General features: G+C 48.6%; 1 protein-coding gene across 6 annotated transcripts in view; it reads right to left on the bottom strand.

Moving 5' to 3' along the window:
- Positions 1 to 228: 228 nt before the first annotated feature.
- Positions 229 to 27,274, bottom strand: part of BCL2L1 (BCL2 like 1) — a 50,344-nt gene continuing 23,298 nt past the window's right edge. For all 6 annotated transcript variants that reach the window (XM_059133619.1, XM_059133622.1, XM_059133618.1 and 3 more), the window contains exon 3: positions 229 to 1,892. In XM_059133619.1, coding sequence (XP_058989602.1) covers positions 1,755 to 1,892 — 138 coding nt within the window. In that variant the 3' untranslated portion in view covers positions 229 to 1,754. The remainder of the gene's footprint in view (positions 1,893 to 27,274) is intronic.

The following is a 27,274-nucleotide window of genomic DNA, read 5'->3' as shown; positions in this document are numbered from 1 at the left end:
CACACGTGCCCCAGTGCTCAGCACACAGCAGGTGCTCAAAAAAAACCCCATCATTGAGCAGGTGGAGAACTTCAGGCCCAAACTGAAGAAGGGACTTGTCCAAGGCCTCTCCTGACAGCAGCAGAGCCAGCTGTGGTGCCCAGCTCCCCCGCAGAACGTGCTGCCAGCCGCACAGCCCCTCCCTCCTTCCCCAGCCCCGGGCACACAAGAGCCCAGGCCCTTTGCTCACTGAGTCAACACAGTTTATTACCGAACTGCACTTTCACCTTCACACAGACTATTTCAAAGAGCTGGAACAAGTGTGGGGTGGGGGCTGGGGGGGGGGGGACAGGTGCCCCTCAGGAGCCAGGACCCCCAGCTGGCTTCCCCAGACCAGGGCAGGGGAGGGAGCATCAGGCCGTTCAGTCTCCGGGCACCAGCTCTCCACGTGCACACGCACAGCAAGCCAGCAGCTCCTCACACATAAATACAGACACGCTTAACAAAAATAGTATATCATCTTCACAAGGAATAAAAACTAGTCTCGAATATGTACAGCAGAGAGCCCGGGATGGCCAGGGGTAGGCCGGGACCCCCAGGGATGAGACAGGCGGCCATGGGTGGAGTAGAGGAGAGGGAGGCCTGAAGGACACTGGGCCAGGCCACTCCGACCTTGGCAGCCCTGCGGCCCAGGCTGAGTGGGGGTGGAGCACACATCCGGCCAGGTAAGACTGGCCCCTCCTGCCACCCTCACCTTCATCCTGTGCATCAGGGTCTCCCTCCTGCCCTTCCTGCCTGAGGTAGGGAAGACTCTAGGGCTTCCGCAGCTGCTCCCTGTAGCTCCCCTTCACCTCTGGGCCAAGGCCCCCCAAATCCCTAGACTCCATGGGCGGCAGCCCAAGGCAAAGATGCCACAGGCTGATCTTCTTGCAGGAAGTGAGGCAGCTGAGGCCATCAACAGCTCTGGGGCACCTGCCTTGGGCCCAGTTGGTCCCTCAGTCATGGTCATGGGAGCCAAGGGAGGGGAAAGGGAAAGGAACTGGGGTGGTGCTAAACTGCAAGGGCCACCCCAGCTTTGGCATGGGGCGCTTCCTGCAGCTACAGCCTCCTCCTTTCCGGGTGGGGCTGGCCTCTAGCCAGAGGCTTCTGGAGGACATGGGGGTTGGGGTCAGGGACTCTGGCCAGGCCAGAGGTGGGAAGGGGGTCCTGGTCCTTATTTCTTTATTCCAAGCAGCTTGAATCCCTAATTAGTCAGAAGTGGCCCCTAAGTGGCTCCTGGGAAAGTGGGGATGGAAGGGAGGGGTTCCTAGGTCCTGGGAGGGGAAGGGAATGATCAATTCTGAGGCCATAAACATCAAAACGAAGGCAATCTAGTCTCTCCTTCTGGCGAAAAAGGTCAGAAAACTCACCAGCTCCCTGGCAGGAAAGCATTCTTGGGGAGGCAAAGGGGTCGGGGGCTTCCACCAATCAGGCAGGGCCCTCCAGCTCCTAGCTACAAACACCCCCACTCCTGCCAGCTTCCATGGGGCAGATTTTGGGGAAACCTTGTGGGTTCTGAGGCCAGGAGAACTGACGTGTAGGGAAGGCAGCTTTCACAGAAGCATGGTAGATTCTAGAAAACTAACTGCAGGGGACCAGGTCTAGGCCCAACCCTGCTATGGGTATGTGGCCATAGATGGCATGTAGTGGTTCTCCTGGTGGCAATGGTGGCTGGACAAAGGGATGTGGTGGGGGTAGGACAAGGGTGGGAGGGTAAGTGGGTGGTCAGTGTCTGGTCATTTCCGACTGAAGAGTGAGCCCAGCAGAACCACGCCAGCCACAGTCATGCCTGTCAGGAACCAGCGGTTGAAGCGCTCCTGGCCCTTCCGGCTCTCGGCTGCTGCATTGTTCCCGTAGAGTTCCACGAAAGTGTCCTGCAGTGGAGAGAAGAGAAAGGAGGGTGCTGTCTGAGTCCTCTGTCAGTAATGTGGGTGGGTGGGAGAAGGGGCCCGGCCACCTGCATGCAATGGTCATTTGAAGATTTATTTATTTATTTATTTAAAGACTGATTTTAGGTGATTCACAGACCTATACCCGTGTGTCAAATAATACACTTTTTAAAAAAAAGGTTTTTATTTATTTATTTATTTGACAGACAGAGATCACAAGTAGGCAGAGAAGCAGGCAGAGAGAGAGGAAGAAGCAGGCTCCCCGTTGAGTAGAGCCCACTGCTTGATCCCACTGGAATCATGACCCGAGCCGAAAGCAGAGGCCTTAACCCACTGAGCCACCCAGGCGCCCCCAAATAATACATTTTATGTTAATAAAAGTTAAAAAAAAAAAAAAAAGATTGATTTTATTTATTTGAGAGAGAGAGAGAGAGACTGAGAGAGGAACACAAGAAGGGGGAGTGGGAAAGGGAGAAGCAGGCTTCTCTGCCCAGCAGGGACCCAGGACCCTGGGATCATGACCTGAGTTGAAGGCAGAGACTTAACCAACAGAGCCACCCAAGTGTCCCTGCAGCGGTGATCTGAAAAACTAAAGCCATCTATGCCCACTCTGGGCCAGATAAAGGGTTCAAGGCCGCCCTCGTTCCTGCCACCCCGCTGGGGACGGTCAACGAGCATTATTGCTGAGGTAACGAGCATTATTGCTGAGGTAACGGTGCAAAGCTGGGAAGGGTTTTGTCCAAGGTGAGCAGGCTAAAAAGTGCTACTGGAGAACCTGCAGTGGGAAAGAGGCTGGGGCAGGGAAGCCACAGGACGTTAGGTTAGTGAGAGCTGACCTGTGTGTGGTCTGGAAGCCAGGAGTTGAGTCTGTGCATAGTGTAGAACAATTAGGCCTTAGCCTTCCCGTGATGGGACTGAGGCAGGGAGGGAGAGGGGACAGGGCTAAATTCCCAGCGATTCAAGGGCAGGCCAGCTCTGGACACTACTGGGCTATGGCTCCTTCTCCCCCTGGAGAATGGAGGGCCGGGTGATGGGTACACAGAGAGGGCAGAGTAGAGGGACAGCTACTCTGATGCAGGACTGGCATGGGATGGGGTCTGTGAGGCCAAGCCCCCCCCCCCCCAAGGTGTGACTTGGGGCCCAGGAGGAGGTGAGCAACAGCCCTCAGCCCTGAGGACGTCAGGAGTGAAGCACATGATATGGGGAAGGTGGGGCTGTGGCTTAAATTACACAGCCTAGGGAGGAGCCAGCCTGTGGGGCAGGGAGAGGAGGGCTGCAGCACCCTTTAAAGGGTAAGCTTTGCACCCCATCTGTCCTTTAGTTCTCCCAACAATGCTGCAGTGCAGGCCGTCTCTCCCCATTTACAGACCAGGAACCCCTGGGCCTAGGGAGCGTGTGTGTCTAGAGTGTGAATGGATCACAGATGAATGAACACAGAGCCCATGGGTCCTCATTTCCACTTGGTCCCAACTGGCTGAGGGGTGGCTGTTCCTTCAGACAACACCTGCCATCTCTAGTTGGTTCCAAGTTCCACCAGGCCAGTCTGCTCACTGTGAGACCTGCCTGGCCCTGCTTTTGGTCTTATTAACCCACTCAGTTCACACTCCACATGGAGGATTTTTAAACCCATAGATCAGACCACGGCACGCCTGGGCTTAAAGTCCTTCCAACAGCTTTGCCTTGCACTTAGAAAGCCGTTGTCATTTCTGCTCACATCCCTGGTACCTAGCAAAATGCCATGCGCACTAAATGGCCAGGATGACTCAAACACTCCTCAATATTTATTAAGCCATTAGGAAGGCAGCAGTAAGCTAGAGCCCTTACCATAATGTTTACCAGGTATTGTGGAAACAAACAGCAGAAAAAGCCCCTCCGTTCCGACCACATCTCTCCTTCCCATCTCATCCCACGCTCTCAGCCTTCCCCAGGCTTCCCATCACATGTTGAATAAAGTCCCCACTCCTGACCATGGCCAGCGAGATCAAGAGGGACCTGCTCCCTCCTTCCCCACTGCACACTCATCACTGGCCTCCTTGCTTTTTCTCAAACATCTGCTCAGGAGCTCGCAGTTCTCCCTCCCTGGTGCACCTGACCCCAGATCACCACCTGCTTCACTCACTCTCCCCCATTTCACTCCTGAATCTGCTCAAATGTCATCTCTGTGGGAGGCCTGCTTTGGTCACCTCTTCTAAAATGATACCCATCCTCATCTCTCTCTACCTTGCTTGATTTTTCTTCCCAGCACTTTTTATAACCACATTCGACACTTTGTTTTTGTTTTGTCTCCTGCATTGGGCGTGGCTTGACAAGTGCAGAAATCCTGTCTTGTCTCTGTATGCTCCGTGCCTGGAACAGTGTCTGGCACATACTGGTGCTCAACAAACATACGAGTCGAGTGAAGGTACTACAAGTCTGTCAAGTGCCAGGCAGTTACCCATTACCTTCACTAGGTAGATTTGAGCCCCACTGTCACACTGGATAGGGTAGACCAGTCCCCCAGCTAATAGGCAGCAGAGCTGGGATCAGAACCCAGGGCTGCTCTGTTCCAAAGGATGTATGCTATAGAAGGACACTTCCCTATGTGGTGGGGCTGGGATGATCTGTCCTGTCAGGAGGGCTAAAATGGATTCTAGGGGGGCACCTGGGTGGCTCAGTCGTTAAGCGTCTCCCTTTGGCTCAGGTCATGATCCCAGGATCCTGGGATTGAGCCCCGCATCGGGCTCCCTTTTCAGTGGGGAGCCTGCTTCCCCCCTCTCTCTCCCTCTGCCCCTGCGTTATGTTCCCTCTCTTGCTGTGTCTCTGTCAAATAAATAAAAATAATCTTAAAAAAATATAAAATGGATTCTAGGAAGAGGGATGAGGGGTGGGGCTCAGAGGGAGCCTTGGGTCTAGGGAGAGAAGGGCAGGGGTGTGGATATGATTCCCTATCTTTCCCCCTTCATCCTGGCTAGCCTGGGTGCTGGCGGACACCATAAGAAAATTCTTCTAAGAGTTACCATTTTTTCTGGTCCTAAGTAAAGTAGGCCCAAATGGAGTAACAAGAAAGATGGATCCACAGGGGGGCGAGTCCTGGACTATTGGGAGCATGGGAGAAGTGAGACCAAGGCCAGAAAGACCTGGCTATCCCAAGGGGCCCAATGTCTCACAAGAAACCAGGGACACTGGGGTTGCAGCCAAAGTGGGAGAGGCCTGGCTCCCTCGATGGGAACTTTCCTAAAGTAGAGGGCTGGCAGCCACAGGAAACTTTCCTCTCTGGGGCTGGGTTGGAGTAAACAGGCCCTGTCCCTGCAAGGGCACAAAGCACTCACTGTCCAGGAACAGTCATTCCAGGGTGGAGGGAACATTCTCATTTCAGTGTCATAGAGAACAAGACTCTGACCTGCCCAGCCCCTGACTCGCGCATTCCTGGCCAGGACAAACTTCATCTCTTCAGGAGCTCCTCCTCCTGGGGAAGAGGGGAGTACGGTTTCCAGAGGCTGTGGATTCTGGGGACTACTTTTGCAGACAGAACATGAGCAAAATGGGGTGTGCTATATCCGGGGCGGGTGCTGGGGAGGCAGTGGTGTGGTATATTTAGCTCAAGGTTCACACGACACACTTGGAAACAAACACAGCCATTTTCTCAGTGGGCGGTTGCCCCGGATAAATAAACAGCATTACAGGGCAGCCCAGTTCTGGAAAAGCAGAGATAAGCCCAGAGCTCTTCAATGGTTCCCACTAGTTTCAGCCAGAGCTGGCATGGTGGGCAGGGGGGGTGAGATCCTAAGGGTGGGTTGCAGAAAGTCTCTGATGTCACAGAGGCTTTCAGGAGACCTAGGCCTGAAGCTGTGACTGCTGACATGGGATGATCCATGCAGGGGTTTTCAGGGCCACTGGGGACAATGGCTAATGACCTCCATGGCAGGATCATGGACCCCCAGTCAGGCAGACCCCACAAGTTATTAAGGCCAACCCACCTGCCTATTCTATAGTTTCACACAGCTCAACTGTGGTTGAGTTTAGACTCAGAATCGCCTTCTGACTTGACATCAGGGCCCCTCAGAGGCAGGGGGTGGGTGGGGAGCCAAGAACCAGGGTCCCCACGAAAAGCCTAGGGTGGGACCACTCTCAATGTCCTGCCTCCAACAAACAGTGCTGGCCAGATACATGGAACGGACCGACATGACATACTCCAAAGTGTTGCTCACCCCTCCCTGTGTGTCCTCTAACTGGTCACCCTCCCCACATCATCTTCCTCGGTACCAACCCCTCCTCAGCTTATGGGACTCTACAATGAGTGTCTCCTTTGTGTTTGCAGGGTTTGGGACTCTCACTCACACCATAAATATTTCTGGAGTGCAAACCCTGCTCCGAGCCCAGCACTGAAGACACAGCAGTGAACAAGAGGAACAAGATCTACTTTTTCAGAGCTTACGCTCCAGTCTGCACGCTCTCCATGGAGGGCGATCTCTGCCAGTGGGGCAAAGCAAAAAATTCCTGGACACTACAGTGGTTTGCGGTGTTCCATGGGGCCACAGCACATAAAGAGGTACAGAGTACAGCTGTGGTATTCAAGTGTCATGGGAAGGCAATTAGGACAAGAATGTAGAAAAAGATGCCTTGGGGGTGGGCTGGGGATAAGAAAAACAGGTTGAGAAACACTGTCCTAGTGGGAAGCAGAGAGAATACGGAAGGAGACAATTTCAGAGATGATGGGGTTTGAAGACTGTAAGTCATGGGGAGGTGACAGAGAACACCTGGGACGGACTGATACGGGAGGAATGGTCAGAAAAGGTCTCCCCAGAGAAGTGAAGTTTGAGCGGAGTGAGAGCTGAAAGTCAAGGTGGCAGTGGCTAAGGGAGGATCAAAAATCTTGGGTAAAAAAGAGCACGTTTCGCAGTAGCAACAAGTGCAAAGGCCCTGAGGTGAGAGTGGGAGGCAGAGTGTCCCTGAACTGAGACCAATTGGTGTGTCAGTTTCCCCGCCTCGGTCTGGGGGCTCAGTGTAGGCAGGGACCAAGTCTGACCCATGTCTGCAGCCAGGCCTGTCCAGAGAGGCACAGGCGGGCTACAGTTAGATCTCTGCCCAGAGGCCAACTGAAGAACGCAGGCCACAACAATTCCCCTAAGGCAGGCCCTGCCCCCCAACCTGCCAGGGGCTGAAGCACAGTGCTTACTTGAGTCTGATCAGTCCTCTGACGCCCACCCTTCTCTCTCACCTCGGTTTCCATGCAGCTTCCTAATGTGACCTTGAGCAGCCCAGTATCCTCACTTGCTAAATAATAATAATATAATAACAAGTGCTATTATGGCAACTGACCTTCATTACACACTTGAATGCTTTAGTTGTGTTGAGCACTGAGCTAAAGCACTTTACCTTGACTAGGCCATATTCCCTGATTCCATGTATAACCACATTCATTTGAGTCATTTTTTGGTCCTATGACTGTGTCTGGTTTTGCCCTCTTCTCTAGAACCTGATGCTGTACCTGGAGCATGGCAGATGCCATTCTTAATGAATCTATTTTATAACTTTTAAAAAGGATTTTATTTTTAAGTAATCTCATACCCGACATGGAACTTGAACTCACAACCTTGAAGTCAGGAGTCACACGTTCCACCTACTGAGCCAGCCAGGTGCCCCTGTAATTTTTTTTAAGCAAGCTCTATGCCCAACATGGGGCCTGAACTCACAACCCCAAGATCAAGAGTCGCATGCTCTACTGACTGAGCCAGCCAGGTGCCCCCTAATTAAATCTATTTTATTTTTTAAAATTTATTTATTTAAATATTTTATTTATTTACTAGAGAGAGAGAGGAAGAGAGAGCAGAGTGGGGTGAAGGGAAGAGGGAGAAGCAGAGCAGGGAGCCTAATGTAGGACTTGATCTCAGGACTCCAGGATCATGACCTGAACCGAAGGCAGTTGCTTAACCAACCGAGCCACCCAGACACCCCTAAATTTTTTTTGTGGAAGATTTATTTGAGAGAGCATGCTAGCTCACACAAATAGGGCGGGAGTGGGGCGGGGGAGGAGTGGCGGTGCAGAGGGAGAAAATTTCAAGCTCAGTCCCTGCTGAGCACAGAGCCTGATGCTGGGCTGCGGAGCTCCATCCACAACCCTGAGATCCTGACCTGAACTGAAATCAAGAGTCAGATGATCAACCAACTGAGCCACCCAGGTGCCCCTAAATGAATCTGTTTTAGATGAACATTTAAATGAAGGACTATTTTCATTTAACCCCCTAACATTTATCAATGTCCTTGCTCTACAGATGTGAAAATGAACGCTTCCAAGTTCACCCACCCTCTATCTAGGAAATGGTAGGACTGGGATTTGTCTGAGTTCTGACCTCTTGCTCATTCTGATGTCTGATCCTGCCAGCTCAGTCCCTGCTGTCCCTACCCACAGAGAACCTAACCTACACAGTAGCAGTGGCAGCAGATGCTTCCTGAGCACTTACCCTGCACGGAAAGCACTCTTCTTCTCAGCCCTTTCGGAAGATCAGTTCATTGAAGTGTCTTGCACTGCTGGGCAGTGGGTACTGCTGTTAACCCATCATACCGCTGATGGACCTGCAGCCCTCAGATCATCTGTGACTTGCCTGAGGTCACACAGTGACAGGGTTGCCTGCACCGGCAGTCTGGCTCCAGTGTCTGCTTCCAACCTCCAAAAAGGGACTGTGTTCACTTTCAAAACGATGATAATTTTCAAGGCCCCATAGTGGGCCAGGTGCATTCACTTCTCATACTGGAGGACCCCGGCCTACATCCGGGTAAAAACTGAGGCTCAGAGATACCAAGAGACCTGCTCAAAGAGGGTATGTAGGGAAGTCAGCTGCAAGGTCCAGTATATGTAGCAGCAAACCCCATATTCCGGGCCAGGGCTATAGCCTGAGTTCCTCTAGGAGGGGGAAGGTTGCCCGAGGCCACTAGCTGAATGAATGAGCTCTGGCCCCCAGCCAGCTGAGAGGAACTGGGTGCCACAGGAAAAGGATGTGACGAAGACCAGGAGGGAAAGTGAAACCCTTCCGTCCTGCTTCAGTGGGGGGAACAAGTGCTTGTGCCAGACGGGCCCTTCCTTCCTCTAGGGTGACTCTGGATGGCCCAGGCCCACCACTTCCTTCCTGCTTGGTTATTTTGGGAAAGAGGTAGGTGGAGAAGAGGAAGGGGCTCCTTGCAGCCCGGGGAAAGTGCCAGCGCTGTACATCAGCTCTGTACCTTGCCTTGGCCTTGTCATGGCCCACGAGCAGGCCATGAGTCACTTGCAGAGTCACTTTCTGTTGCTAGCCTCAGTTTCCCTGAGGGAGAGGCTGATATATGCCTGCCAAAGAGATAAATGAGGCCTTGTTAGGAGATCCCTGGGAGATGGCAGGAAGTGGGGATGGGGCAAGTGGAGAGGCCTTATCACTCTCTTGGCAGGGAGGTGCAGGCGGAGACTCGGAAGAAGTGAGGTTTGTGGTTGGAATCCACTTCCCTTGGCTTTCCCGGGGGGGTGGGGAGCTGTTGGCCTCAGCCATGTGAAAGGAACACAGCCCTCTCTCCTCCACCAGGGGTGGAGGTGGATTTGGATGTGGGAATTTAGAGAGGCAGCCCAGTTAGGGCAGAGGCAGAGATGGGTGACCACACTATGCTAGGGCAGCGCCAGTCCATCTAGCCCAGCTGTGGGCACCAAAGCAAGCCTCTCCACTTTGGAGTCTCAGTTTCTCCTACTCCAACCCCCCAAGGCAGTGGTGGTAAGATCAGGAGATGAAAGCACTTAGTAAAGCAGGGTGACCTCCGCGTTAACTGGCTGAAGTTGGTGTCATGCGGCGGGGGGAGGGGGGAACACGACTCAAGCCATTTGGGCTTTAGGGAATATTTGGAGACATCCTCACAGCAAACTTCAAGTTAATCGTTTTCCAACTCTGCCCGTCAGCTGCTAGCTTCTCCTCCCCCGCCTCCTCCCTCACCATTAGTTCTCAGAAGCTAAGCCTGACAGATGTGCTCATTTCTCAGAAAAGGAAGTGGTTGTGCCGGGAGGAGATAACACCTCCGCTGGGGAATTGAGAAAGCTATCAGGCCCAGCAGTACGTGTGGGCTCTCCACCTCCTCAGCTCAGAGCCAGGATGCCAGTCTTACGGGCAGAGAGAGACAACTCAGAAAAGCATTTACTGGAGCACAGATGCTTATGTAGGGGTTCACAAGCTCTTTCCCTGGGAGTGATGACTGATATTTACTGAGCACTTACCATGTACCAGGCATGGTGCTAAGAGCTTAGTTCTGGACACGAATTTACTTAATCCATCGGATAACCCACAAAGTGTTATTATTATTTTCCATGTTTCAGATGAGGAAAGGTGGGCAGAGAGGTCAAGGGACCCTCCCAAGGTCATTATAGTTCATAAATGGCAGAGCTGGGATTTGTATGCGGCAGTCTGGCTCCAGAGCACAGCACTTAATGGCTCCTGGGAGGCAGCTACATGCTCATATGCATGCGTTCTCTGGGATTCCGAGGCCTCCCGCATCTCAACTCTCTCCTCTCACCCCGATGATGCTGTATTTTTCTCATGAGTAGATGGCCACAGCCTTTCATTCTTCTCCCAGTGTCCTGGGTGAGGACCAAGGCTCACACTTAAGAAGAGTCAAGAGACTCAAAGTGATCTTATAACATAATCATCCAACTTCCCACGTGATACACAAGCTCATTCCTAACATCCTCATTTCCTAGACAGGGTTTGGAAAGGTGGAGTGCTAAGGTCACATAGTAGTTCTTTTCACTCCAGATGGTCCATACTCGTGGGAGTTCACAGTCATCTCTAGGGCATCTCTGCTTGCACACTTGCACAGCACTTCGCTCTTGGACAGCTCTCTGAGAAAACATTTGCCTCTTTCACTCTACCTCCCCCCACTGGCTGGCATCAAGTTTGGTCCTCTTTCTCTGCCGCTTTCCTCCAACTCTGTCCCGAGGGCTACTCAAGAAGTCTGAGGAAGCTTTGCCGGCCTTCCTCTGCACCTGGACCAGGTTGTGCTCCTCTCCCAGCAGAAATTCCTCACTGGTAAAGTGGCAGGGCTACCTGGATGAAGCCAAGGCTGGTGACAAATTAACTTCTATTTCTCTATTGAGCTGGGCTGCCAGAGCAAAGAGTAGGCAGGTACCCAGTAAGTCTTGCAACGAGACTTATGACGTGTTGGCTTTGGACATCATCTATAAAATGGAGATTAAAGATGTGCTTATTTCACAAGAACACCATGAGGATTTGACAGTAATACACAATAGGCTCTTACAACTCTGCAGGGCACAGAGCAGACTCTGAATAAATGTTGGCTATTATGACTGTTCTTATTAGACCAGGGCTCAACTTCCATCTTAAGAGCTTTCTCCAGGGTCTGTAAGACCCTGCAGGATTTCCTCAGCTTTTTCTAGGGCCAGACTGCTTCATTCCTCATATATCATGTTCTCTTCAGCCTCAGGACCTTAGCCCATGCTGATCTCTCTGCCAAGGTCTCTCCTATTTATCTCTTAAGTCTTCACCTCCAAGTCATTCTTCAAGGAGGACTCCTGCTTTCCACCTCCCGGGCTCCTTGAGCTCTCTTGCCAGTTTGTTGAGCTGTTTATTTTTTAACTGTTTTTGTTTACATTCTGGTTAACATACAACGTAATATTAGTTTCAGGTGTACAATATAGGGCTTCAGCACTTCCATACATCACCCTGTGCTCCTCATGACAAGTGTACTCCTTAACAGGTCACCTGTTCCACCCCTCACCCAACCTTCAGTTCTCTATATGTTTCTTGGTTTGCCTTTCTCTCTTTCCTCTATGATCATTTGTTTCTTAAATTCCACACGAGTGAAATCATATGGTATTTTTTTCTGACTTATTTTGCTTTGAGCTGTTCATTTTTGCCCATGAGCTCTGTCTCTCAGGCCTAGCCCAGTGCTGAGCCCAGAGAAGGTGCAGATGAGTATAGCTGACTATGCGGATAGTGAGGAGGGTAGGGAAGAAAGACCAGTTCCCTCTCTCTCTATCCCTATCCTCACTGCCTGGCAAAACTAGGGGGCGGCCCTGAGATACCAGGTGATTGGGCAGGGTGACTAGGACTCCCCAGATACCAAGTTCTTCCAGGCTCAGGGAGGGGGACAGGAAGTTTATGGAAAGGTTCTGGAAAAGGCATCTTTTGCATTATGTTGAGGCAACAGGCAGAAGGTACTGGGGCCAGCAACCTACAAAGAATAGGGATTGGTCTCTAGGGCCAACCCTCCTCCTAAAACTGTTTCCTTCTGGGGTCTATGCCTCCAAGTACTCCATGATCCAAAGGAGCCATTTGCTTCTTATTTCCACCCAAAGCTATCTCCATCATCTCATCTGGTGCTGTGAACGATGCTGCATGCTGTTAAGAAGGGAACACTAGGCAGAGAGTCAGCAGATGTGGATTTCGTGTCCCAGCACTATCACTGGCTTGCTTATGTTGAGTCTGTTCTCCTATCTGGGATACGAGGAAAGTCTGGGACTTCCCCCAGCTGTAAAATGAAGGGGATCATCCCAAGCACTCCTGCTAGTGCTGTAGCACAAAGAGGATGTAAGTGGCTCAAACACGGGCGGCTGGGTGACTACCTGAGTTCTGTCTCTGAAGGGTATTCAGCAGACCCAGTAGTTAGCATGGAATATAAGAGGCAACGTTCTGGTGAGGACATGTTGCCATAACAAGAGTCTGATCCTTCTCCACCTCGAGGCCTGCTAAGTCTTGCCCTCAAACCTGTAGGATTCTAAGGGAAAGGGCAATGGGTACATCTGTGACCCAGGGCAAGCTCCTCAGAGAGGCCAGATCCTGCCGGACTCTGCCCCTGCGGCCTCAACCTCTTCACCCCAGCACCACCTCCAACTAGTCCAAACAAGTCCCGGGTATTTTCAGCCACCTTTATCTGATCGGAAATGTTTGGAATTCCACAGCAGAAGGCAACAGCTCTGGAGGATTTGAGAAAGGGAGCAAATCCCTGTAACACCCTTCCCTCCCCTCTATACATATGAATGCGCGCACACGCACACGCGCACACACACACACACACACACACACACTCTCTCTCTCTCTCTCTCTCTCTCTCTCACTTAAGTAACCAAGAACTCAGAACTGAAGGTTGCTGCTGGGTTGCATTTCCTCCATTCTGGTTCCTTCTAGTCTTCTCAGTTCATCCCCACCCAAGTCCATCAGTCACCTCAAGGTACAGAATAGCAAGAAGCCCGAGATGGTGCTAGAGCCAGCCGGACTATCTGCAGCAGGGCGATGCAGGGGGTGGGGGGCCAGCAGGAGGTCTGCTGTTAAGTCAATACCCAGAGCACCCCTAAACTGCAAAAGATCACCACCAGGAGGCCCCAAAGCAACTTGCTGTCCCACCTAATGTGACGTGTGGATCACTCAAGAATTCATGGGTCATGATCCTGTGGTTCTACCTAGCTCAACTCCTTCCCTAAACAGATGGAAACTGAGACCCACAGGAGGGAAAGGGACTCCTCTGCAAGGCCTCCTGCCTCCTGGAGGATGGGCTTTGGCCTCAGCTCTATGACTGCCTACCTGACGGACCTGGGCAAGACCCTTTACCTCCCCAGGCCAGAATTCCTGGCTGTAAAAAGTGACAGCACTGTGGGGCACATGTGTGGCTCAGTCGGTTGAGCTTTGGACTCTTGATTTTGGCTCTGGCTGTGATCTCAGGGTCAGGAGATGGAGCCTGCATCAGGCTCTATACTCAGCAGGGAGTCGGCTTCAGACTCTCTCTCCCTCTCCCTCCGCCACACCCGCATCCCACCCGCAGCCGCCAAGTGCACATTCTTTCTCTCACATAATAAATAAATAAAATCTTAAAAAAAAAAAAAAAAAGGGGAGAGCACTGTGCTTACATCACAGGCTTGGCAGCAAGAAGTAAATGGTTCACAGAACTTAATAAAGATTGTGTGGCCTCATTTGTAGTTCCAATGGTGCATCTCAATTTTTACAGCTACAAACAAACACATAACACAGCTAATATCTACCAAGCTCCTGCTTGAATTCTCAAACCTTACAAGTAACCGCTGTCCCCATTTTACTAACTAGGAAGCTAAGACTCAGAAAGGTGATGAGATTTTGCCTAAGATGACCAGCTACTGAGTGAAGGGGTCTGACCCCAGAGCATGTTAAATTTGCCAGTGCAACAGGACAGATGCAGAGCGATGTTACTAAAGCTCTTCCTTCCTTCCCCCTTTCATCCTTGCACCTGCCCACTATTTCATGAGGGTCTGCTATTTTGGGGCCCTAGAAGTCAGAGATAATTCTGAGGACAGGGAAGAGAAGAGTCATGCTCCCTGGGTCCCTGGGTGCTTTGTGGGTGGGAAAGGGAGAGGTGTGCTGTGCCTCCAACCCAGCCTTTGCAGGGCCAGTCTCTCCCTTTATCTGCCATTATCTTGGAAATGAAAGTGATGCCAAGCAGCTCTGGTGGAGCTCTTATCTGAGTTTTCTAAGACAGATCATGACCCCTTTGTGGACTGAGCTGTGAGGTTGCAGGAAGGACCAGACAAGCTGCCCTGCTAGCTCAGGGCACTCATTCATTCCACAAATATTTATTATAAAGTACCCACTAAATGCCAGGCACTATGCTAAGTACTGGGGATAAAGCAGTGACTGAATCAGATGAAATTTCCCACCTGCAGAGTTTATAATTTAATGGGAGGAGACAGGCAATAAATGTATGCCTCAGATGGTGATACGTGCTAAAAAGAAAAATAAGTGAGAGAAAAGGTTAGACAGAAACATGGAAGAGGGGAGGATTAGAACTCTATAGTCAGGGAAAGCTTCCTGAGGAGGTGACATCATATCAGAGCCCTGAATGAAGTGAGTGTATAGGCTCACAATGATCTGAGGAAAGCAGTGGGAAGAACAACTGCAGAGGCCCCAAGGCAGGAACACAGGCACTCCAGGAATGTCAGTGTGACTACAGTGAAGCGAATGGTAGCAATGCGATCTGGCAGTAGCCAAGGGACTATGCAGGGCCCTGAATGCCATTTAAGAACTTAGTTTTGTCCTTTGAATGACATGGGAACACAACAGGCGACATGCTCTAATGTTGTTGTTTTTTTTTAAGATTTTATTTATTTATTTGTCAGAGGGAGAGAGAGTGAGCATGAGCAGGAGGAGCAGCAGGCAGAGGCAGAAGCAGACTCCCTGCCAAGCAAGGTTGCCGGATGTGGGACTAGAACTCTGGGATCATGGCCTGAACCGAAAGCGGCAGATGCTTAACCGACTGAGCCTCCACGGTGTCCCACTTTGTTTTTAACAGGTTTCCTCTGGCTGCTGGGTGGAGACCTCCAGGGTCAAGGGTGGAAGCAAGAAGTCTGTGAGAAGGTGATATAATCATCCAAGAGAAATACGATAGCAATTTAGCCAGGATGGTGCCAGGGAGGCTGATGAGGAGCAGTCAGATTCAGTATTTATTTTTAAAAGTAGAGGGGTGCCTGGGTGGCTCAGCTGGTTAAGCACCTGCCTTTGGCTCAGGTCATGATCTCAGGGCTCTACAATTGAGCCCCGGATCAGGCTCCCTGCTTGGCAGGGAGTCTGCTTCTCTCTCTCCCTTTTCCCACTTCATGCTCTCTCTCTCCCCGCTGCTCACGCTCTGAAATAAATAAATAAGTAAATGAATGAATGAATGAATAAAATCTTTAAAAAGAGCTGAGGTTGGTAGAGCATATGGTTCTTGATCTCAAGGTCATGAGTTCAAGCCCCACTTGGGTATATAGCTTACTTTAAAAAAAGAAAGAAAAAAAAGAAAGAAGTAGAGCTGCTGATGGGACTGGTTGTGGGCTCAGAGAATTGCTAGTCTCTCTGGCCTTGTTTCTCACCTACCAAAGGCAAGGCAAAAGGCCTCTAAAGAATTTTTTTCCAGATTGATAACTATGGGAACTCTGGGATGAAGAGAGACAAAAATCATTTCTCCCATGGAAGCAAAGCTATTTGCTCTCCAGGCCCTAAAGGGTGGATGGATGGCAAGGAGAGGAGGAAGGCAGGGGCTGCCCAGAAACAAAGGAAGGGCAGGGGCTGCCAGGCCTGGGTGGATGGAGGTAAAGCTACTTTGCTTTACGTTAAGAGAACAGGGGCATCAGAGCTGTGCCGTGTCCAGGGCGTACAAGGCAGAAGGAGCCCAGTGGGTGAGGTAGTGAATGAGGCAGTGCCTGCAGGCCAGGATGCGTGCAAGAACTTCCCAAGTCGTTTCAAGGGGTAAGCCTGACCCAAGGTATTCATCTCCTGTCATTCCTTCTGCATTAATCACATTCTAGGCTGAGGCTCCAGTTCCCATGCTTCATGAACTGATGACTGCCCAGTCTGCAATCACCAAAGCAGCCTTTTAGGGCTGAAAGGAAGCACCGACACATCTGGTCCACTCTCTCCACAATTTCAGCCATCATGGTTTTGGCCTTATCCATATATCACTGTTCTTATTAACATTTTCCTACCAATTGATTCAATTAAAAATATGTAAATAAATGTACTGAAAATTCTCAACCCTGTCTCCACTCCCAAAAGAACCCTTTCTGTAATCTTTTCCCTTTTATTTATTATTTATTAAATTTTTATTTTAAATTTCTACACCCAATGTGGGGTTCAAATTCACAACCCTGAGATCAAGGCTGCATGCTGCACTGACTGAGCCAGCCGGGTGCCATTGCAATCTTTCCCCCTTTTAGCAAATGGTGGTAGCTTCACCCTTTCAGGTGCTGAAGCCTGGAACACCTTGGAGTCATCGCTAAATCCTTCCTGGTTCTAGTCTGTTAGCAAATTCCTTTGAATTTATCCAGAATCTCACCACTTCTCACCACCTCCACCACAGACATTTGGTTCAAGCCAATGCCATCTTCTGCCCACAGTGTTACAACAACCTCCTTCCTGGCCTCCCACCTTCTCACCTCCCACTATGGTCCTTCACCAGAACAGCCACATTCTGTCTAATTAAAATACTCCACTGCCTTCCCACTTCACCCCGAGGAGGAGGCAGTGTCCCACCATGGCTCACATAAACCTTCACCTTCTACCACCTTCTCCTCTGTTCACTCTGTTCTAGCCACACTCACCTCTTCTGCTCTTCCTCAAACTTGCCAAGCTCATCCTTCTTAGCTTGGGGCCTCTGTAGTTGTTCCCTCTGTCTGGAATATTCTTACTGCAGATTGATAACATGTTTTTTTCCCTCAGATCATGTATATCTCTGCACACGTGCCTCCTCCTCAGGAAAGCCCCTCCCAATCACTCTTTATTTAAAACAAGAAACAAAAGGGACGCCTGGGTGGCTTCAGTCAGTTGAGCATCTTCCCTCTGCTCAAGTCATAATCCCGGGGTCCTAGGATCAAGTCCTGCATCAGGCTCCTTGCTTGGCAGAGAGTCTGCTTCTCCCTCTGCCTGCTGCTCCCCGTGTTTGAGTTCTGACAAATAAATAAAATCTCTAAAAATAAATTTAAGAAAAGAAACGAAACGCACCCCCCCACAAATGGTGCCTCGCCACTGTCCATTCCCCATGATCACTCTATCTTTTTAGACTATAAACTTCAGGAAGGCAAATATTCACAGTAGCTAGAACAGTGCATGGCATGGAGTAAGATACTTAGTAAATATTTGCTAAATGAATAAATGAAATGAAAAGGCAACATATGTTATTGCCACTGTAACTAGAACACCAGTATCATTTGCCACATATGGAAATCAACATAAAATAAAAACACTGACTATTAGAAAAATGTCTATTTGCAATTATCATATGATCTCCCTGATATGAGGAATCTGAGAAGCAACGTGGGGAGTTTGAGGGGTAGGGAAGGAAAAAATGAAACAAGATGGGATCAGGAGGGAGACAAACCGTAAGAGACTCTTAATCTCACAAACAAACTGAGGGTTGCTGGGGGTAGGGGGGGGTAGGGAGAGGGTGGTTGGGTTATGGACATTGGGGAGGGTTATGTGCTATGGTGAGTGCTGTGAAGCGTGTAAGCCTGACGATTCACAGACCTGTACTCCTGGGGCAAATAATTTATTATATGTGAATAAAAAATAAATTAAAAAAAGAAAAAGAAAAATGTCTATTTGCATATCACCTATAAGTTACCTTGAAGGTCAATGGTACATGCATTGGTCTTGGTCCCACACTTTTACAAAAGAGACACATGAGGTCCAGGGCAGGAAAAAGCTCAGGACAGAAGCAGCCAGCTAGTTGGAGGTCAGTCCAGAGCAGCCATGCTAGTAACCCCTCAGTGCCTTGAAACCACAGCCCCCTGCCCCCAAAGAGTACACAAAGTGACTAAGTTCTTGGGAAGGGTACAGTAGGTTGAACCAACAGAGCCTGAGAGAGGGGCCAGGAAAGCTCTTCTCCGGGCCAGGCATAGAACTGGAGGTTCTGTTGGAGAGAACAAAGAGGAGGCCAAAGAGGAGTCTGCCAGGCTGGAGGAGTCTCATGGGGCTGCACTGTGGGGGACGGGCACGCACAAACCTGTAGGTGAGGTCCATGGAGACCAGACAGCTGAGAGCAGAAATGAAAACAGGCTGGGTCCCAAAGGGTAGCAGCTTCAATCCCGTAAACACCAGACAGGCATGGGGGTTCAGGTGCAGGACTGAGGCCCAGCTGAGCTCAGGGGGTTGGATGGGACCTTCCCCTCCCCGCCCCCGTCAGTGATGATGACTCTAAGCTGAGTGGAGCAGAGACACTGCCAATCGTGCCACTAGTCACAGCTGACAGCAGACGTTTAGGGGGAAGAGACAAAGAGCTACCCTCCTAGTCCCCACATCCCAGATGGTCTTCTCCAGCACCCACTGAAGTCCAGCCAGCTCCACCCACATGGGCCCTTGAGGATTCAATCCCTGTTTGGAGGGGAACATCCTTTTCCTATTCTCATGGGGTTTAGCAAACATGGCTGCAGGTGCAGGGTGTAAAGCTACTGCTATTGTAACTGCCAGGCCAGCAATGCCTGACCTACATCTCCATGGTTGGTTGCATGCAAAGAAAAATACCAGGGATTTCCGTTGGTGTTCACCAGATGCAGCTGCCAAGGGAAAGTGGGCCTTCTGAAGGCCTGCTATGAGCAGGGCGGGACAAATAGTGGGCGGGCTGGGAGAGATGAGGTGGCTGGCTTCTAAATTATTTTCTTGCTCTGAGGGCCTCTTTAGATTTCAGAGACTATCAAATGTTTATCTTTTTTCTACCAAGGTCTTCCACTGACGCTTCTTCCCCCTCCTCTTCTAGTACACTGCCCTAAGATTTGGGGGAAAAAAGAGATAGAGAAGGAGAGAGAGAATACGAGATTCTATTTGGGAAAAAAAAACCTCCCCAAACTAAACAGTTGTCCCAATTGTAAATTATTGGCACTAGAGTGAGGCTTTTTAGATCTGCACGGGAAATAAGCAATTGGGAAGTTTTGCATGGCAGCATAAAAAGGCCCTGGGTATTCGGAGTCAGGACACATGACTCTTACTCTCGCTCTGCGGTGGTTCCATTTGGCTGCAGACATGTTAACTGAGGACCCTTGGCCTCACTTTCCTCATCTGCCAAGTATAGACAAAGGACCAGATGATCTCTCTGGCTCCAAAGTGCTGAGATCCTATCCCAGGCCTTCATTTTGAGCCCTCTCAGGGGTTCAGGGTTGTGTAAGGAAAACACTCTCTTAGACAAGAGACTCAAGTTCTAATCGCAGGGTTACCTTTTATTAACTTACTGTGTGATCTTGGGCAAGTCACTTCACTTTCTTCCTATGTAAACCAATGACTTGAAAGTGCACTGAAGAAAAGCACCACAGGACCTCTGGTGTTATTATGTCTCCCTTATGTCATTCATCCCTTAGCATATGCTTGCTTCCCAAAGTGCTTGTTCTTTACTTGGAATAGCCCCAGTTTGCAAACCTTAAGATCCCAGAGACACAAAATGGAGGAGATATGGGGTTCAAACCCAGGACTATCTGCAGAGACTGTTCTCCCAATATAGAGACGTGGAGGATGGCATGAATGGTGGAAAGGGCTTGGGATTGAAAGTTAGAAGACCCCAGTTCCCTCGATGGTAAGAAGACTCTCTGCTTTCTAGCACAGTTGAAGACTCAATGAGATAATGTGTGGATACAAAGTAGTACTAGACAAACCTTAATGATCCTGTGCTATTACTTTATGACCCAAGCCTGGGTTTCCCCACATTCAAAAGGAGAGCTTAAAGTGCAAGCCATAATATCTTAGGAATATTACAGCTCCACATCTTAGCCTTTTATCCTACATTTTGACCTCCCTTCTTATCCATATGAGGCCCATCCTTCCAGACTCCCTTTACCTAGAGACCCTAGGCCACCTGGCATAGAGCACATAGTGCTCTGCCCTCTGAGGCCATCCACGGAGGGCTCAGAGTCCTTGTTCTGACATTTATTTGCTGTACAACTCTGGGCTAATCACTCAAACTTTGAGTCTCAGAGTCCATGTTTATAAAATGGGCAGAAGACTTATCCTCTCTCCTATGAACTCTTCTGATCCTTTTAGTTTTTCCCATTTACTTTGGTATTTGTGGTCTTATCATCTGAATTATTGAGAGCTAGGGCCTGTATTTTATACTCCTCTCTCACTGAAGTAGTGAGCACATGACAGGTGTTCAAAGAACACGTGTTACACAATTGGCAGATGAGTCCTTTCTGACGTAGTATCAGTGGGGGCCATCACCAACCCTGAAGCATCACGTGGCAGCCTACTCTTTGGTTACCTTGTGCTAAGCATTGGCGGTAGGGGTGGGCGATATAGGGTAAATGGAAGCTAAAGGGCCATTTCCTCTAAAGCTTTCAGCATGAACTGGAGAAGCCAGAGTCACCTTCTGAGAGGGCACCAAACAATATGGACAATTAGAAGAGGCAGAGAGAGCCAAGGGAAACCCATGGACACCAGAGTGAGTGAGTGAGGGCTTGTGAGCCTAACAGACTGGATTTGGATTCTGTTCTTATTAGCATTTGACCTTGGGACTATCATTTAACTTGTTTTATTCCCTCTTTTCTAATCTGGACAATGGGAACAACAGTATGTTTCCCTGGCCTTTTAGAAAGCATCTTACACATGGTAGGTACTCAACAAATTGCAGCAACTATACTGTCATTAGTATTATTTATCTTAGATGGGTTTTGTCTATGCGCACCTCTAACAGGTGAGCATAGAACCAGTGACTTATGGCTCTGCATAGCAAGTGGAACTCTGGATGAGGAAAGTTCTCTTAACAGAATCCTAATGAGATCTGGACATTCTTTCCATGGAAGGGAGGCAGCTGAGTACATACCATAGGTCTTAAATGGACATATGTGGGTCTCCCCTGGGGACTCCAGAACTTTACGGCTGTGTGTTCTTTTGGACAGTTAGTTTTCTCTGAGCCTGATTCCTCACCTATGTTAGACTCTGAGACCCTATGCTATTTCTCCTGAGAGACAGTCAAGGGTCTTCTTCTTCTTCTTCTTTTTTTAAAAGATTTTATTTATTTATTTGACAGAGAGAGATCACAAGTAGGCAGAGAGGCAGGCAGAGAGAGAGGGGGAAGCAGGCTCCCCGCTGAGCAGAGAGCCCAATGTGAGGCTCGATCCCAGGACCCTGGGATCATGACCTGAGCCGAAGGCAGAGGCTTTAACCCATTGAGCCACCCAGGGGCCCCTCAAGGGTGTCCTTTAAGAGCACAGGTGTTAAGAGGATTCAAACCTGCGGTTAAATCCTGCTTTGCCACTTACTAGTTTGGGTCAGTGGCCACGGCACACTATTGAACCTTTCTGAGCTTTAGTTTTCTCATCTAAAAACCTTTCTTCTTGGGTTCCTTGTGGTTTTTACCAGATAACATGCTTGTGCTTGCTTGACATACAGTAACAATTTTATTTGATACATGAAAGTGTTATCTTTTGTATCCAGTACTTGGCACTGGAAGGCACTCTAATAAATGTGTTGAATCAAACCCAGCCCCAGTGGAAGGGGTGCAGAGAGAAAAGATGCTCCTGTAAAGTGGCACCACTGCCACACACCCAGGTTAACAATATCTATCAAAATCATTAAGTGCACACATCCTTTGTCCCTGCAATTCCACTTCTAGGAATTTATCCCCCACGAGCGCCCTATACTCACACATGGGCCCAATGACAAATATGACATGGCTATTCACTATCACTATTATAACTGCAAGAGACTGCAGAAAAAGGGCCTACCCATGGGACCTGGTTAAATACAGGACAGTGCCATGTATGGAATAATATGCAGCTATCAAAAAGAATGAGAAACCTCTTGATGGACTGATACTGAATGATCTCTGAGACACTGTCAAGTGAGAAAAATCAAGGCACCAAACTGTGTGCATCAGTACCTGACTATCTGTGTAAAAACTGGATGAAACATACAGGTGTTTGCTTGTGTCTACCAAGGCTATTTTCCCAGGGAGGGAACTATAGCTAGGAGACATGGGTAAGAGAGAGACCTTTTGAATTTTGAACCACATGAATATATTACCAAGAAAATATATCAAAATTTAAGAGCAAGAGAGGAGGAGTTTGACTCTCCCATGAGAAGCATTTGGGACTCCCCAGAGACTGACGCTCTGGCCAGTTATTACACTGTGAGAAGAAAAATGACAACTCTGGTGTTTGCATGCTGTGAAGCCAAAATAACACCACTATTATGTGATTAATTGCACTAGGGTTACCATCATCTCTGACCCTTTGTCCCAGGATGCTGTTAAGATGGGGGAAGACCAGGGGCGCCTGGGTGGCTCAGTGGGTTAAGCCACTGCCTTCGGCTCAGGTCATGATCTCAGGGTCCTGGGATCGAGACCCGCATCGGGCTCTCTGCTCAGCAGGGAGCCTGCTTCCTCCTCTCTCTCTGCCTGCCTTTCTGTCTACTTGCGATCTCTCTCTGTCAAATAAATAAATAAAATCTTAAAAAAAAAGATGGGGGAAGACCAGAATCCATAATGAGACTCCACTATCTTCTGGGTTAAGGGTGTCCAGGTAGAATAACACGGAAAAAAGGCTCTGGTTAAAATAAAAATTATCCTTAATAGCTCGGGGGGAGGGGCAGGAAGGAAAGGTGGGAATGAACTTAGTCCTAGAAGGAGTGGGGGTGGCCTGGCTATTGCCTGATGATAATGGCACATCCCATCTTTCCTCCCCTGAGCCCCTCCTGTTTTCCTCAACAATTAATCTCCTGTTTGCCTGCTCAGAACACTCTACTGGGGACTCCTGGAAGTAGACAGAGACCACTGGCTCTGAAATAAATACAAATGGCTAATAAAGTATATAAAAAGATGCTTTCAGGGCACCTGGGTAGCTAGGTTGGTTGAGCATCGGACTCTTGGTTTTGGCTCAAGTCTTGATCTCAGGATCATGCGACTGAGCCCCATGTTGGGCTCTGCACTGAGCGGGGAATCTGCCTCAGATGCTCTCTCCCTCTCCCTCTGCTCCTTCCCCGGCTCCCATGCACCATGCATGTGTGCTCTGCTCTCTCTTTTTCAAAATAAATAAATAAATCTTAAAAGAAAAAGAAAAGATGCTTTATCTCATAAGTAACTCTGGAAATAGTCCCTGGATATTTTACACTTATTATAAGAATATTTAACATGTACAAAAGTATAATGATAAAAACGAATCATTATGTACCTATTGTTCAGCTTCAATAATGATCAATTCAGTACCAATCTGATTTCATGTGTTCCCACTCTCTCAACCTTGTATTATTTTGCAGCAAATTCCAGATATAGTTCAGTATATGTATCTAAAAATAAGGAATATTAAATAGAAAAAAAAATAACAATACCATTATCATTTCTAAAATCTGAAAAAAAAAAATCTTAGAAGAGCTTTAAATGTGATCACAATTCTTTCCCAAAGAGGGCACCTTTGTTCAATATGAAATTTTAATGCAGTGTACATAATAAGCTCTAGCTACAACCAAGGTATAAATAATTCAGGTCTGTAGACGTTTAAAACCTACTGAAATAAAGGTATCCCACCAACAAAAACAGTAAGGTGACATGAGAGTCAATTCCAGATTAAGGACTAAAATGTGAAAAGTAAAATCTTAAAAACGTTTTGAAGAAAATATAGGCAAATGTCTTTAGGACCCCAGGTTCGGTGAAGATTTCGTCAACAAGACATAAAAGTTGTAAACCAGGGAGTAGTGGGTGGCTTGGTTAAGCCTCTATCTGCCTTGGGCTCAGGTCATGACCCCTAGGTCCTGGGATTGAGCCCTGCATCCAGCTGCTTCTCCCTCTCCCTCCTTCCCCTTCTTGTGCTCCCCACCCCATCAAATAAATAAACAAAATCTTAAAAAAAAAAAAAAAAAGAAAGGTATAAATCACAGAAGAAAACACTTAACTAGAATAAATTAAGAAATCTAGGCATGAAAAGACACATATAGAAGGTGAAAAGACGATCTACAAACTGAGAGCCTGTATTTGTAACACATGAAGACAAAAGATCAGTATTCAGAATATACAAAGAATTTCTACAAATTCCTAAGAAAAAGCCAATCAAAAGAAACAGCAATGACCTGAACAAGTATTTTACAAAAGAGGAAACATGAATGGTCAATAGAAGTAAGGAAAGATTCTCCACCCGATTTGTAATCTGAGAAATGCAAATTAAAACCACAAGACACCATCTCACACCTACCAGCTCTATAAAAATTTTAAAGTCTGGCCTTACCAAGTATTATCAAAGATGTAAAGCAATGGAAACTCATACGCAGCTGGTGACAGCGTAAACTCTTACAAACACATAGGAAAGCAATTCAGGCATTACCTTCCATCAAGCAATTCCATTCCTGGTGTACAACCCTACAGCAATGATTCTCATGGGGCGCCTGGCTGGCTCAGTTGGTAGAGCACGCAACTCTTGATCACAGGGTTTTAAGTTTGAGCCCCATATTGGATACAGAGATTACTTAAAAACAAAAACATAGGGTGCCTGGGTGGCTCAGTGGGTTAAGCCGCTGCCTTCGGCTCAGGTCATGATCTCAGGGTCCTGGGATCGAGTCCCGCATCGGGCTCTCTGCTCACCGGAGAGCCTGCTTCCCTTCCTCTCTCTCTGCCTGTCTCTCTGCCCACTTGTGATCTCTCTCTGTCAAATAAATAAATAAAATCTTAAAAAAACAAAAACATAAACACCAGAAAAACCAGACCTCCAGGTGATTTTGATAGGCAATCTAGGCTCTGAACCACTGTGCTAGAGTAACACAAGCATGTGGAGGAGACATACACAGAATGTTCAAAACCACATCTGGATAGCAAGAACAGGGACACTTGGGCAGCTCAGTCAGTTAAGCATCTGCCTTTGGCTCAGGTCATGATCCCAGGGTCCTGGGATCGAGGCCCGAATCGGGCTCCTGCTCAGCAGGGAGCCTGCTTCTTCCTCCACCTGTTGTTCCCCCTGCTTGTGCTCTCTCTGACAGAGAAATAAAGTATTAAAAAAAAAAAAAAAGAGCAAAAACAAGGGAACCCAAGTAACTACTGACAGTGGAATGGATGCATAAACTGAGACATAATCATACAAGGGGATATGAAAATGAGCAAACTACAGCTATACACTTAACACTGATGATTAAAAAAAAGGGAAACTTCAGATGAATACACAGTGTGATACTTAAATGAAACTGAAAAGCCCACAGAATATTCTTTACGTATAGGATAACTACTATTATATTTAAAAGATTTTATTTTTTATTTATTTGACAGAGAGAGAGAGCACACAAGCAGGTGAACAGCAGGCAGAGGGAGAGGCAGAAGTAGGATCCCTGCCGGGGAAGGAGCCTGATGTGGGACTCGATCCCAGGACCTGAGATCAAGACCTGAGCCAAAGGCAGCTGCTTCACTAACTGAGTCACTCAGGCGCCCAGGAAAACTATTTTTAAAAGGCAAGGGAGGGGCACCTGGTGGCTCAGAAGGTTGAGCATCTGACTCTTGATTTCGGCCCAGGTCATATCTCAGGGTTGTGGGATTGAGCCCTGCATGGGGCTCTGTGCTCAGCAGGGAATTTATTTGAGATTCTCTCTTTCTAAATGAATAAAGAAAATCTTTAAAAAAAATAAAAAATAGGGTGCCTGGGTAGCTCAGTGGGTTAAGCCGCTGCCTTTGGCTCAGGTCATGATCTCAGGGTCCTGGGATCGAGTCCCGCATCAGGCTCTCTGCTCAGCAGGGAGCCTGCTTCCCTTTCTCTCTCTGCCTGCCTCTCTGCCTACTTGTGATCTTCTGTCAAATAAATAAATAAAATCTTAAAAAAATAAAAATAAAAAAATAAAAAATAAATTAAAAGGCAAGAGAACAATAAACACAAATCTCAGGAGGATGGGTGGGGGATGGCTGTGACTAGACAGGGGCACACAGGAGTTGAAGGTATTTATACATGTTTGATTTCTTAAACTGGGTGGTTAAGTTTACAGGTGATCATTTTTCCCATTTCTGAAACTTTATACATGCATTACATATTCTGTTGTATTTATAATAACTTTCTTAAAAACAGTGTGCTGGGATAGTGCAATACTCAGAGTCGGAACTGCAACCACTAACTCTGGCTACATGTGTGGTATCCAAAGGGTTAAGCCTGTTTCTCTGCCTGTGGGTGGGAGGGCAGGCAGCAGCTGGGGCACAAAGGGAGTCCCCCGCTCCAGCTGGCTCCAGGCTCCAGCTGGCTCCAGCCTGGATCTGCCTGGATCAAGCACCACGCCTAGGAACTGGCACCTGGGGGATGGTGGGGCTCTGGACAGGTGGCACCTGAGGCCCTTGGTGACCTGATACATGGGAGGGACTCGGCTCAGTCAGATAGATAGATGGCAGCTTCCTCCTTTTGGAGCTTCTCCATCTGGTAAGGAAGTGTGCTGGTGACAGCTGGAGCTGGTGAGAGGGGGAAGAGGGTCTGGGACTCCTGGTGGGGACAGAAAAGGAACTGGGTGGGCTAGGCTCAGATACCAAGGGAGGCTGCTGGGATTAGCACCTGCTGAGAATGAGATTAAGTTTCTTGGGAAGGGCTCATCTATCTAATGCCCCCTGAAAGCTGTCTCCCTGTGGCTTTTCTCTGCTGGACAGATGGTGTCTGAGCTGCCTCTTGGAGGGTGGGCTCCTTGAGGGGGTGGTGGAGGTGGGGTGGGACCTGCTCCCTGCTTGGTCATGGGATTCCCTGCCTTCTACAATAACAATAAGAGCTAACTCTTACAGAGGACTTAGTATATGCCAGGCAGTGTCCTAAACCCTTCAGAAAAATCAGCCCCATTTAGTTTTCACAGCACCTAAATGCCCGTGGCCCAGAAAATAGGTTTACATTTGAGGAAACTGAGGTTTGGAGAAATCAAACACTTGCCGTAAGTCAACGAGCAACCAAACTAGGACTTGAATGCAGGCAATCTGACTCCATAGTCCTTTCAGGAAACTACTACTGGTCA

The sequence above is a fragment of the Mustela lutreola genome, chromosome 9, assembly GCF_030435805.1.
Source record: "Mustela lutreola isolate mMusLut2 chromosome 9, mMusLut2.pri, whole genome shotgun sequence".
Lineage (NCBI taxonomy): Eukaryota > Metazoa > Chordata > Mammalia > Carnivora > Mustelidae > Mustela > Mustela lutreola.
This window is presented reverse-complemented; position numbering and strand designations above follow the sequence as displayed.